The 12,691-nt window shown below is 40.0% G+C and overlaps 1 protein-coding gene across 6 annotated transcripts in view; it reads left to right on the top strand.

The window, feature by feature from the left end:
• LOC122841652 (disco-interacting protein 2 homolog C) overlaps positions 1-12,691 on the top strand; it is a 154,213-nt gene that overhangs the window by 127,829 nt on the left and 13,693 nt on the right. For 4 of the 6 annotated variants that reach the window (XM_044135129.1, XM_044135131.1, XM_044135133.1 and 1 more), the window contains exons 19-23: positions 227-363; positions 437-645; positions 746-860; positions 1,450-1,651; positions 3,053-3,162. In XM_044135129.1, coding sequence (XP_043991064.1) covers positions 227-363; positions 437-645; positions 746-860; positions 1,450-1,651; positions 3,053-3,162 — 773 coding nt within the window. The remainder of the gene's footprint in view (positions 1-226; positions 364-436; positions 646-745; positions 861-1,449; positions 1,652-3,052; positions 3,163-12,691) is intronic. The other 2 variants (XM_044135130.1, XM_044135132.1) reach the window with 1 other exon arrangement.

Raw genomic sequence — 12,691 nt, 5'->3', positions numbered from 1 at the left:
TTTGGTCCCCAAACAAACAGAGTCTGCCAAACTAAAACATCCTCAAAGAAAAATTAAGACAACTGGGATTTCAAATGATCTTCATAATCTCCACTGGGTCAGTCAATATTTAAATATTGTAGTGGGTAAAAACAAAACAAAGCTTCTTTTACTATAGAAGGAAAATGTTTGCCTTTTTTTTTCCATATGTTTCATTTTTGACCTGATTTATTTGGTTTGTCTGCAGCTTTGATGTGCGTTGTGAAAGTCGAAGGCGTTCCGCAGCTCTGCAAAACCGACGAGATCGGAGAGATGTGTGTTTGCACCGTCGCCACGGGAACCTCCTATTATGGTCTGGCCGGGATGACGAAGAACACCTTCGAGGTAAATCTGGGAAGGTTCGATTCCTCGTCTTCGTGTCTTCGTGTCCTGACGTCTTTTCAAACGGACCCGTCAGGTCTTCCCCGTGTCCAACAACGGGACGCCCATCAGCGAGTTCCCGTTTACCAGAACCGGCCTGCTGGGCTTCATCGGACCTGCCGGACTCATCTTCGTCGCCGGGAAGATGGACGGCCTGATGGTGGTCGGAGGACGGCGCCACAACGCCGACGACATTGTCGCCACGGCGCTGGCGGTGGAGCCCATGAAGTTTGTCTACAGAGGCAGGTGGGACGAAATCCACGGACCTGCCGAGGTTCAGAAACGGAAGAGGAGCGGCGCTGACCCGGTGTGTGTGTCTGTGTGTGTGTGTGTGTGTGAACGACAGGATAGCGGTGTTTTCCATCACCGTCCTCCATGATGAGAGGATCGTCGTCGTAGCTGAGCAGCGACCGGATTCTACCGAGGAAGACAGCTTCCAGTGGATGAGCAGAGTGCTGCAGGTTCATTCATTCATTCATCATTCATTCATTCATTCATTCATTTGTTCACCTCCTTCTCTGCTTTCTTTTTATTCTTCCTTCTTTTCCTTGTTTTTATTTTCCTCCTTCCTTGTTTTTTTATTTTTATCCTTTCTTCCTTTCTTGCTCCTTTCTATTTTCCTTACCTGTTTCCTCCCTTCCTTTGTTTTTACTTCTTTCCTTTTCATTTTTCTTTCCTTGTTTTTCCTTTTCATCCTTTTTTCTTCCTTTCTTCCTTTCTCTCTCCTTTTCTTCAATTGTTTCCTTCTATCCTTTCTTCACTCCTTCCTTCCTAACTGCTAGTTGATCAAATATTCTGATCTCTGATTTTTTTTTTTTTTTTACCACCAAAAAAGGTCAGAAGGGGGAGGGGCGCTGGTTGACCTTTCCTGACCTCTGGAAACATTTGTTAATGTCTTTAAAACAAAGATTTTTTCTGAACAAGCGTTTTACTCCAATTTCGTTACATTTCCCTCAGGTCTTCAGTTGTGCTGCATTCAGCTTTAGTAGTTATTAATTTATGTTAAATCTTTTGGTACTTTGACCTTGTTTGTGCACTCTGACCTTCCAGGCGATAGACAGCATCCACCAGGTCGGGGTGTACTGCCTGGCCCTGGTTCCCTCCAACACGCTGCCCAAGACGCCTCTGGGCGGCATCCACCTGTCTGAGGCCAAGCAGCTCTTCCTGGAGGGGGCGCTGCATCCCTGCAACGTGCTGATGTGTCCGCACACCTGCGTCACCAACCTGCCCAAACCGCGGCAGAAGCAGCCAGGTGAGACATCCAGACAGGAGGAAACGTTAAACAGATTCTGGAGACTATAAAGTTCACTGAGGGGAAAATAACTAATTAACTACTTTAATTATTGAACCAGACAAATTTAAAACTGGATGGATTTGGTCCGAGTGTAATTGGATTTCAAATGGAAGTGTATAAATGGAGATGAGACGGTTTCTGGTGATTTGGCATTAAGCAAACTTAAAAACATGCAATTGAAGAAAACATGTTGAGAAAATCTGGATATAAAATCTTGAAATATTGATTGTACTTCTGGATTCTAGAAAGTTTAGAAAGTTCAACTTCTACAAAAGACTTGAAATCCCCCCCAAAATAACCTGGGAATGTTTATAGAAAGTAAACCGACAGTTTCTAGAAAATACGCTGAGATTTCCTAGAAAGTAGGAACTGTCAGGCTTCTTTCTAGGAATTATCAGGTTACTTTCTAGAAACTCTCAGATTACTTTCTATGAACTCTCAGGTAACTTTCTATGAATTCTCAGGTAACTTTCTATGAACTCTCAGATTACTTTCTATGAACTCTCAGGTAACTTTCTATGAATTCTGAGGTAACTTTCTATAAATTCTGAGGTAACTTTCTATGAATTCTGAGGTAACTTTCTATGAACTCTCAGATTACTTTCTATAAATTCTGAGGTAACTTTCTATGAATTCTGAGGTAACTTTCTATGAATTCTGAGGTAACTTTCTATGAACTCTCAGGTAACTTTCTATGAATTCTGAGGTAACTTTCTATGAACTCTCAGGTAACTTTCTATGAATTCTGAGGTAACTTTCTATGAACTCTCAGGTAACTTTCTATGAATTCTGAGGTAACTTTCTATAAATTCTGAGGTAACTTTCTATGAATTCTCAGGTAACTTTCTATGAACTCTCAGATTACTTTCTATAAATTCTGAGGTAACTTTCTATGAATTCTGAGGTAACTTTCTATGAATTCTGAGGTAACTTTCTATGAACTCTCAGGTAACTTTCTATGAATTCTGAGGTAACTTTCTATGAATTCTGAGGTAACTTTCTATGAATTCTGAGGTAACTTTCTATGAATTCTGAGGTAACTTTCTATGAACTCTCAGGTAACTTTCTATGAACTCTGAGGTAACTTTCTAGAAACTCTCAGATTATTTTCTATGAATTCTGAGGTAACTTTCTATGAACTCTGAGTTCATAGAACTCAGAGTTCATAGAACTCTGAGTTCAGAGTATGAACTCTCAGAGTATGAACTGAGAGTTCATACTCTCAGTTCATACCTGAGAGTATGAACTCTCAGGTATGAGAGTTCATACCTGAGAGTTCTATGAACTCTCAGGTAACTTTCTATGAACTCATGTCATTACACCTGATAAGTTGGAACCTCTTCTCTCCTCTCTCTCCAGAGATCGGTCCTGCGTCTGTGATGGTCGGGAATCTGGTGTCGGGGAAGCGGATCGCTCAGGCCAGCGGCCGAGATCTGGGTCAGATCGAAGACAATGACCAGGCAAGGAAGGTGTGTGTGAGAGGGGGCTCTGCTGGTTTTCATCACACACACATTATGCTTTATGTTCATCCTCATTACGCCTCATTTTCACACATTCGTCATCATGTCAGGCCAGTGAAGTGAGAATCCTAAACAGAAAAGTTAAATCTGGCGAAAACAGTCTGGAGAAAACAGTTTAAAAAGAGCAGGAGGTGAAATAATGTCAGACAGGAAGTGATGGATCACAGGAGTTTATCGCTGACAGAAGCGACTTTCTTCCCTCCCTCGTGTTGAAAATGTCATCAGTTACAGGTTTCAGATTCCCCGCAGCAGAACACATTCAGTCGAGCCTAATGAGAAGAGACAGATCCCAAAATACAAACTAGACCCGTCACAGCTGCCGACACGCCGCTTCGCCTCCACGGTTCCCCGGAAAGCCGATGTGTGGGAGATTATTCCTGCCAGGAATACAGGCTGGATGCTGCTCTGCTGTGATTAGACCAATGCCTCTTCAGTGACAAGAGAGATGCATGTAACCTGGAAAGATCTGGAACAAAGAAAGTAGTTTGCATATTTAATCCCTGATTTCTGTTTAAATATCTACTGGATTTGTACCAGGAAATCTTTTTTGTTTAATCTTTAAAAATAGAGCTCTGGAAATCCTGACATGGAAAAGTTTGGAGTCTTAACATGACAAATATGTCAGAAACTGAAATTTATCTCAGTTAATTGCGTTTTAAAGCTAAACTTTAAACTTGTTAGCGATAAACACTGAAATGTTTATGAAAATGTTACAGTTTTGTTTTCTGGACTAGAAAAGAAACGCAAAAGAATCGAGTACAAAACAAACCTGAACATAAAAACATGACTAAGTTTTGTTCCTGGGGGAAAAGATCAGATTTGGTGCATCAATGCTTACAGTCCATGAAGCTGATTTATTTTTCTAATTCCAATTTGAGAAATTGTGCAGCTGCTGTTGAAATGCTGATGTTCGCTTTTCAGATTCTTGTAACACTTTTAAAGTGAACAGAACAAACTTTTGTGCAAAACAGAATTTTATTGTAAAAAATTAACACATTTATAATTATTTTATTAAGAAAATGTTAAATGTTCTGCATTTTAAGGGCTAAAACGAACCAGTTGAATCCAGTGTTTTCATTAAAACATGAATTTCTTTCACATCCTGCTGCTCTTCATCACCTGCTCCATGCTCTTCATCGTCCATCCCGGTGGAAACCAGGCCCTCAGTGTGGATGAACGCCTCAAACTGCTTTATGTTTCAACTTAATTCAACAAAAACGCATTTTTAAAATGAGTTTTTCCAGTTTTTTGATCAGTGGATCCGTAATGTTTTCATTTTTAGTCCTTTATTTTTCTTTTTAGCCAAAAAACACATTTTATTATTAGTTGAGACAGTTATTTATTTATATGAATATTTTTATGATAACATTTTTTATACATTATGGTTGAATAACACAATGTAGCAGATTTTATGTGTTTATTTTTATATATTAAGCCACATTTGACTAAAAACTTTTTTTTAGGTAAAATACAAAAAAGAATCTGAGACAATTTTATGTCAGAACTTGATTAGTAAATATGTTTTCATCTTTTGCTCATGAACTCTTTTTTTGAAAAAAAAAAAAAAAAAATTATTTTTACCTCATCTGACTGTAAAAAGTGTATTTTGGTGCAATTTTAGATTTTTTTTCTTTTTCAAATTAAACTTTTTCTAATGCGATTCTTTAAAATGTATTTAAAAAACAGAGATGGAAACATGGCTGCTGTTCTTCAAATGAATCTGAAATGTTTTAAATTCTCCTTCTTGAAGGAGAATTGTAGAAAAGTAAATGTTGATTAAGGTTTTATTCTGTGTCCATCCGTCCATCTTTCCTTCCTTGTTGAATCTTTTGTTTTCTCTTAGGTTTCACTGCAGGAATCCATGTGGGATTCATCATAATTCTGCTATTTTCATATTATTTTAAAGGTTTTTATTTATCTCTCCCTGGATTTTAACTGTAAAGGTGAATATTAACGAGCCCTGTGTGTCATATGACTGAGTTATTGCTGATGTTATGAAGTTAATGACGTTATAAATCTGTTGGGTTTGTAGAGTAGCAGTTTTTTCTGAGCAGTGGACGTTAAATCAGGCAGCAGGAAACTTTTGGTTTCCGTTGAATCGTTTAATTTTAATTCAGAGTCGACAAGAAGCTGAGCGATGTTTTCATCTGAGAGGCAAATTCAGATTTAAATCTCTGTTATTCCAGAAGCTCGGAGGGAAACAGGAAACCTGCTGGAGTGATGCATTCAACAGGCTGCGGCGCGGCGCACTGGCTCTGATTAACAAGCGCAATAAAGTCTGACCAGTCTGCTGACGGCTATTATTAAACAGGATGATTTATCGCATCGTCTCAGATGCTCAGAGCAGCAAGGCGTTTACAATCTGGGCTTTCTGTCGGCTGAATCCGCCAGTAGAACCAGAAGATTTGATCAATAATCAAGAGTTATTGCCTTAAACAAGCTGCTGTATCTTTCTGAAAAGTTAACTTAACAAAGTGTCTGAGTATCCTTAAAAAGTCTTACATTTTGTATTTAAAGATCGAAGTTTAAGACCTCAAAAAGTCTTAAATTCATTTTAAAAAGTTGCCCAGTTCTTAAGTTTTGCCTTAAAAGGACGATTTAATCTTGTATATAAATATTTTTTGTCTTACAGATTTTTTGTCAAGCAAAGGTTTAGTGACGCTCCGACATTTTTGCGTTCTCTGACTCAATACGGTTAAGTTAACATGCTCTTGCTAGCTAGCTATCATTTTTTACTTCTATCACTTGTAAGCGAAAATTTCCCGACCGTTGGCTGGACAAAGTTTGTGCATTTCTAGAGATATAGGCCTTAGATTCCACTCATCAGAGTCTTAAAAAGTCTTAAATTAGAGAGGGTGAAACCTGTAGAAACCCTGTGTAAGCTAGTGTACTCAGATATTTGCACAAGAAATTAGATAAAAATACTTGGTTGGATTTTGTGTTTTTGCAGGAGCCGGTTCTGATTTTCTGGTTTGGGTCGACGAGGCTCAATCCAAACCACCGTTACTGACAGACATCTCCATTTCATTCTGTGATTCGAGAGCTTGATGCTACTGCTAACTAGCTGCTAACATACCCCTTCTTGCTAGCTAGCTAGCTTTTTCGGTCTATCCTGAGTAAATGCAATTTATGCACCAAGTTTGCACATTTCTGTGGAGATAAAGTTCTTAAATTCCTTTCATAATGATCTTAAAAAGTCTTACATTTTAGTTGTGTAAGTTTGTTGCATTAGAAACTACTTGGTAGGATTTTTTTGTTGCAGTGTAGTGACCCAGATCGCAGCGGTGCTGCAGACCGGTTCAGTTCTGATTGTCTGGTTTGGGTCCAGGCTCATCTGTCCTCACTGTGACTGACTGGAGGGAAAAAAAACAAACAGTAATTTAAAATGAACTTTCTCTACTGGAACCGGCAGAAATCCTGAAACATTTATGAGACAGGAAGCTTCCTCTTCGTTTTCTTCCTCCTCCACCTCACACCACCCGGTTCATATTTCTCCTTCCTCTTCATTTCTGTGATTTTCCTCTGAAACCTCGTTGGTTTTCTGTTGAAGTCTCCTTAAAAACTTCCAGCTGGACTTCCGGCTGAATGGCGGTGGAGTAAGTTGTGTCTTGGCGTGCTCCTGCGGGGTTAGCTGTTTTTTGTTCGATTATTACCTGGCACTTTTTCTCGTCTTCGACTTCAAGCGATACGTAACCTATACAGTGAACACCATCTTTCTTTTTTGGATACTAAAATGCCACCGAAGCCTGTTAAAGGAGGAAATTCGATTCAGTCCCACCTGCGGCCTGGTCCTCGTGGTGAGTCCTCGACCTGTGCTGAGTCATCTCCTGGGTCGGGGGCAGCGGCCCGTGCCGCTGCAATTAGTGATACCAGCAGTCTTAAACACGAGCTGCTTGCGGCTCTCCGGGATGACTTTACCGCTATACTTAAAGCAGAGTTTCATGCTGTTCTTGGTGAAAGTCTTTCTTCGATTAAATCCGAGCTGCTATCCTTCAAGAAGGAATTGTCCTCTGGCCTCACTGCGGTGCAGGAGAGTTTTACTGGGCTAAACGTAACGGTTGCTGAGATGGAGAAATCCCTATCCACCTGCACTGATGACATCGTTAGCCTCCGGAAGACAGTAGACAGCCTTACTAAAACTGTGGCACAGTTGGAGGATAAATGTGATGACTTGGAGTCCCGGTCCGGCGTCAGAACATCCGCATCATTGGAGTCGGAGGATGACCTTTATCGGCCTCGGCGGCTGCCGTCTCGCGGTTGCTGAAGGAAGCCGGTTTAGCGGAGGAACCGTTGGTAGACCGCGCTCACCGTATCCCGATCCCTAAACCCAAGGCAGGTGAACGCCCTCGCCCCATCGTAGCTAAGCTACATTACTACACTGACTGTGTGAAAATCCTGTCGAAGGCAAGGGAGCTGCAGCGGATCAAGATGAACGGTATGACTATCTTCGTTTTCCCCGATTATACTGTCAGGACGGCCCGAGCACGAGCAGCCTTTACAGACTGCCGTCGCCGGCTCCGTGGCATTGAGGGGGTCCGGTTCGGCTTGCTTCATCCGGCCCGGTTGCGGATTACCCATGGTGGAACTACGCGAGTCTTCACCTCTCCGGAGGAGGCCAATATCTACATCGGGTCTATTACCAAATGAGAGCTATAATTACAAAGATTTGTTTCACATTCTGGGGACTTTGTTTGGTCTGGTTAAGTAATATTTTCACATTAAGGAGAAATGGGAAGTAGGAAAAGAAAAGGAGAAAAAAAAGAAAAGAAAAACGGACTGTTTCGAAATGGTTGCAGTTTACTTGTGTATTTCAAATATTGGATGTTTTCTGTAGGTGTTGTTGATTTCCTAGAATAGTGCATATTGTATATTTTAACATTTTCTCTATTCTGCTGATTCTGCAGGACTCGCCTAGTATCACAGGGAGGTTTTTTTGTTGTTGTTGTTGCGCTGTTTAGCTGTAAGGATAAGTTTTCTAGTGGCTCCTGTTGGAGTCTGCACGGTCCCTTCATTTGGGGAAGGGCAGAGTGCAAGCAAGGGGTGGGGGAAAATGTTTGTATATGTTGTTTTTTTTGTGTGTGTGTTTTTTTTTTTTTTTCCTTCTTGGGGATGGAGGGGGTGGCAATATCCTTCAACTTCTGTTATAAACAACTGGTCACATGTCCGTTGATTTGAAAGCTTCTTCAGCTCCTGTTAGATTCCTAAGTTGGAATGTTAAAGGTCTTAATAGTCCAGTGAAGAGATCTAAAATAAACTCTCATCTGAAGCGCCTAAACCCTGATATAGTATTTTTACAGGAAACACATCTGCAGAATGGAAATTGGTCCAAGCTCAAATATTCATGGGTTGGGGAGATTTACCACTCGGGCTTCAACTCGAAAGCTAGAGGAGTAGCCATATTATTTAATAAGAAGGTTCATTTCACTGCATCAAAAATAATGCAAGACACGAACGGCAGATTTCTTATAATTGCAGGTACTCTGTTCCATACCCCTGTCTTATTAGTGAACATTTATGCACCAAACTTTGATAATCCTGATTTTATAAATAATCTATTTAGCACATTTCCTTTTCTTGACTCTCATTTGTTGATTCTAGCTGGGGACTTAAACTGTGTAATGAACCCAGCATTAGATCGCTCTTCATCTCGGGCCTTTACGCAGTCAAATATGTCTAAATCTATTTCGGATTTTATGACTCAAAATGGATATGTAGATCCATGGAGGGCACGGAACCCATTAACAAAGACGATTCTTTTTTCTCTCAGGTACACCAGTCCTATTCCCGTATAGATTATTTTTTTATTGATGGCTCTTTAATGCACAGAGTCACATCTTCTGAATACCATCCGATTATTATTTCTGATCATTCCCCTTTAAGCCTTGATATAAACTTCATGAATAAACCCCGTTCTTGCCCTTGTTGGAGATTTAATAGTCTCCTGTTATCAGATGAAACATTCAATAAATTTATCCTATCAACAATTGATGATTTCCTTACGTTTAACAAGAGCGACACAGTTTCTTTCTCATTATTATGGGAAACATTAAAAGCCTATCTTCGGGGTCAGATTATCTCTTTTTCAGCTAATGTTACTAAAAATAGACATGCTAAGATATCAGAAATATCATCAAAAATTCAGAGAATCGACAGGCAAAATGCCACTAATCCGTCACTCGCTTTACTGAAGCAACGACTGGATCTTCAAACTGAACTTGATCTCCTAACAACTTCCGATGCGGAGCGTCTTTTGATTCGATCTCGAGCCTCTTTTTATGAGCATGGAGAAAAACCAAGTAGGCTCCTGGCGCATCAACTGAAACGAAAAGCTAGCTCTCGCACAATATCACAAATCAAAGATCAGTTAGGCAATCTCGTTTCCGATCCTGTTTCTATCAGTGACATTTTTAAGAAATTTTATTGTAATCTGTATAAATCTGAACTACAATCTGGCTCGGATGAGTTATTTGCCTTTCTTCAGAATATTGACATCCCTAGGATAAATAAATTGGTTTCTGATCAACTTGATGCGCCCATTACATTGGAAGAAATTTTTACATCAATCAATAATATGCAGAGTGGTAAGGCCCCCGGCTCGGACGGATTTCCTGTCAATTTTTAAGAAATTCAAAGACAAGATGGCCCCTCTTCTTCTCGAGGTCTATAATGAGTCCCTAGGGCGTGGCCTGTTGCCCCCCACCTTGGCTCAGGCTTCAATTTCTCTCCTGTTGAAGAGGGGTAAAGATCCCACTGCTTGCGAATCTTATAGGCCCCTGTCGCTCTTAAATGTGGATTTTAAGATTTTAGCTAAAATACTCGCTACTCGGCTTGAGAAGGTGCTTCCTCACATTATTTCGCATGAACAGAATGGATTCATCAAAGGTCGTCATTTGTTCTTTAATATTCGTACAGTATTGAATGCAATTTTTTCAGTTCATTCCCCCACGTCTCCGGAGGTGATCATTTCTCTTGACGCCGAGAAAGCCTTTGATCGAGTGGAATGGGAGTACCTGTTTGCCGTTCTCGATAGGTTTGGTTTTGGTGGGAGGTTTTTGGCCTGGATCAAACTACTTTATTCATCTCCTCAAGCTTGTATTGTCACTAACTCCGTCCAATCTGATTATTTTCCGTTGGGACGTGGTACTAGACAGGGTTGTCCTCTTTCTCCTCTCTTGTTTGCGTTAGCCATTGAACCTCTTTCTGCTGCGCTAAGATCCCTCTCTTCTTTTCATGGAATTATCCGCTCTGGTGTTGAACTTAAACTCTCCTTATATGCAGACGACCTTCTCTTATATGTTTCGGATCCCTTACACAGTCTTCCTCCAATTTTGGATTTTCTTGAAAAGTTTGGATCTTTCTCTGGCTACAAAATTAATTTGCTTAAAAGTGAATGCTACCCAGTAAATTCATTGGCTTTGGAACTTGGGCAATCTGACATTCCTTTTAGACTCAGCCCTTGATTTATTGGCTAAATTCACCCAATCTGTTCTGGTGTAAACTTGAAATTCAATCGATATCTACATCTTTTTCACCTGCCTCAATTATCTATTCATCATTACCAATTAAACTTTCCTCTGTTACTACAAATCCTATAGTGCTCTCTACGCTGAAGATCTGGTCACAATTTAGGTCCCATTTTAAATTTACGTCTCCCTCTAATAAAATGCCGTTATTGAAAAATCCTATATTTTCTCCTGCAACCACTAATGTTGGCTACAGAGTTTGGCATGAGAGAGGCATCTGTACAATGAGAGATCTCTACAAAGATGGTCTATTTCTTAGTTTTACGGAGTTGTCCTCAAAATTTAACCTACCTACTTCTCATCTGTTTCTCTATTTCCAAATTAGACATTGTGTTTCTTCGTTGTTCCCAAATTTTCCAACTCTTCCTGTTGATCCACTATGGGTCGACCTACTAGTTTTGAAACCTAATCTGAAATCACCCCTTTCTAATATATATGGAAAGCTTATGGGAATTGAGCCCGACTCATCGGGTAAATCCAGAACTCTTTGGGAACGTGAATTGGGTGTTGAACTGTCTGATTCATGGTGGGATAAAGTTATTCTCAGTATACGCCAAAGCACTCCATGTGCCAGGTTACAGCTTGTACAGTTTAAAGTGATAAACAGAGTCCACTTCTCAAAATCCCGTCTTTCTAAAATTTTTCCTTCAATTTTGGACCAGTGTGACCGGTGCCGGACCTCTCCCTGCAACTTAAGTCATATGTTTTTCTTTTGTCCAAGTTTACAAAAATTTTGGGACTGTGTCTTTTCCACACTCTCAGGGGTTTTTGGAATCCAGATCCGAAGAGATCCACTAATTGCCATTTTTGGAGTTCCAGGGACCTCAATTAATCTGTCGCCCCAGCAGGGGGAGGTCTTGGCTTTCTGTTCTCTCCTTGCCAGGCGATGTATTTTACTCTGCTGGAAATCTCCTATACCTCCATCTACTTCTCAGTGGCTTAATACTGTTAGATCATGCTTAAAGATGGAGAAGATTCTATTGACAGTAAGAGGTAATTCAGCTAAATTTACTCACAAGTGGGCACCTCTTATGACATACATAAAAGCTCTGCCTTTATAATGTATAGATAGGTGTGATTGACCCATCATGTCATGTGACTTAAATTTACAGAATAATTGAGTGAAGAGTTGTTGCCTTTTAGCTTCTCAATGCCGTCTAACCCCCCCTCCAACCCACCCCTATTTTTTATTTGATTTATTTATTTTTAATTAATTAATTTATTTTTTGGTTGTTAATGTATTTCTTATTTTTTTATTTTTATTTTATGTAATTATACGTATTTGGTCCTGTTTTTGTTATGTTAATACAGGGATTTATGTTCGCTACGGGGAAAGGGAAGGGAAGAGGGAAAGAAGGGGGAAAGGGGAGAAGAAAGAGGGAAGGGGAAAAAAACTGTGTAACAAAGAAAACAAAAAATAGGAGAAGTCATGTAAGCTTTGTACAATGTATGTACCATCTATATATGTATGATCTCCTGATGTGCAAATAAATGATACATAGTGAAAAAAAAAAAAAAAAAAACTTCCAGCTGAAAAAAGTGAACTTGTTATTTACTGTAAATGTCAGCATTTGTGGAATTTCTGAGGTTTATTGATGAGAGAAAGGTTCCCGGCCACCGACTGGTCCGTTTCCTGTCAGCATGCTGGAGGAGCTCAGCAGGCTGCTGCCTGATTATCCACCGGAAGGAAAACATCTGCTTTTTATTCAACCTTATCAAAATCAACATACAGAGCTGTGAACAAGCATCTCCCTGCTTCACTTTTGCTTTTTTTCCTCACACTTAACAGTTTGAGATCATCAAACAAACCTGAGTAAATGAAGAATCAGTGGATCAGGTGGTGAAATGAGCTAAATAACCAAATAAACATCCAATCTCAAAACATCGATGATCATACCTGCAGCAGTAGAGAAAACGTTCCAGCAGGTCAATAATCTGAAGCCCTGGTTCTTAAT

Source organism: Gambusia affinis, linkage group LG12 (genome assembly GCF_019740435.1).
Source record: "Gambusia affinis linkage group LG12, SWU_Gaff_1.0, whole genome shotgun sequence".
In the NCBI taxonomy this organism is placed as follows: domain Eukaryota; kingdom Metazoa; phylum Chordata; class Actinopteri; order Cyprinodontiformes; family Poeciliidae; genus Gambusia; species Gambusia affinis.
Note: the sequence above shows the minus strand (reverse complement) of the source record. Positions and strands in the feature narration are given on the sequence as shown.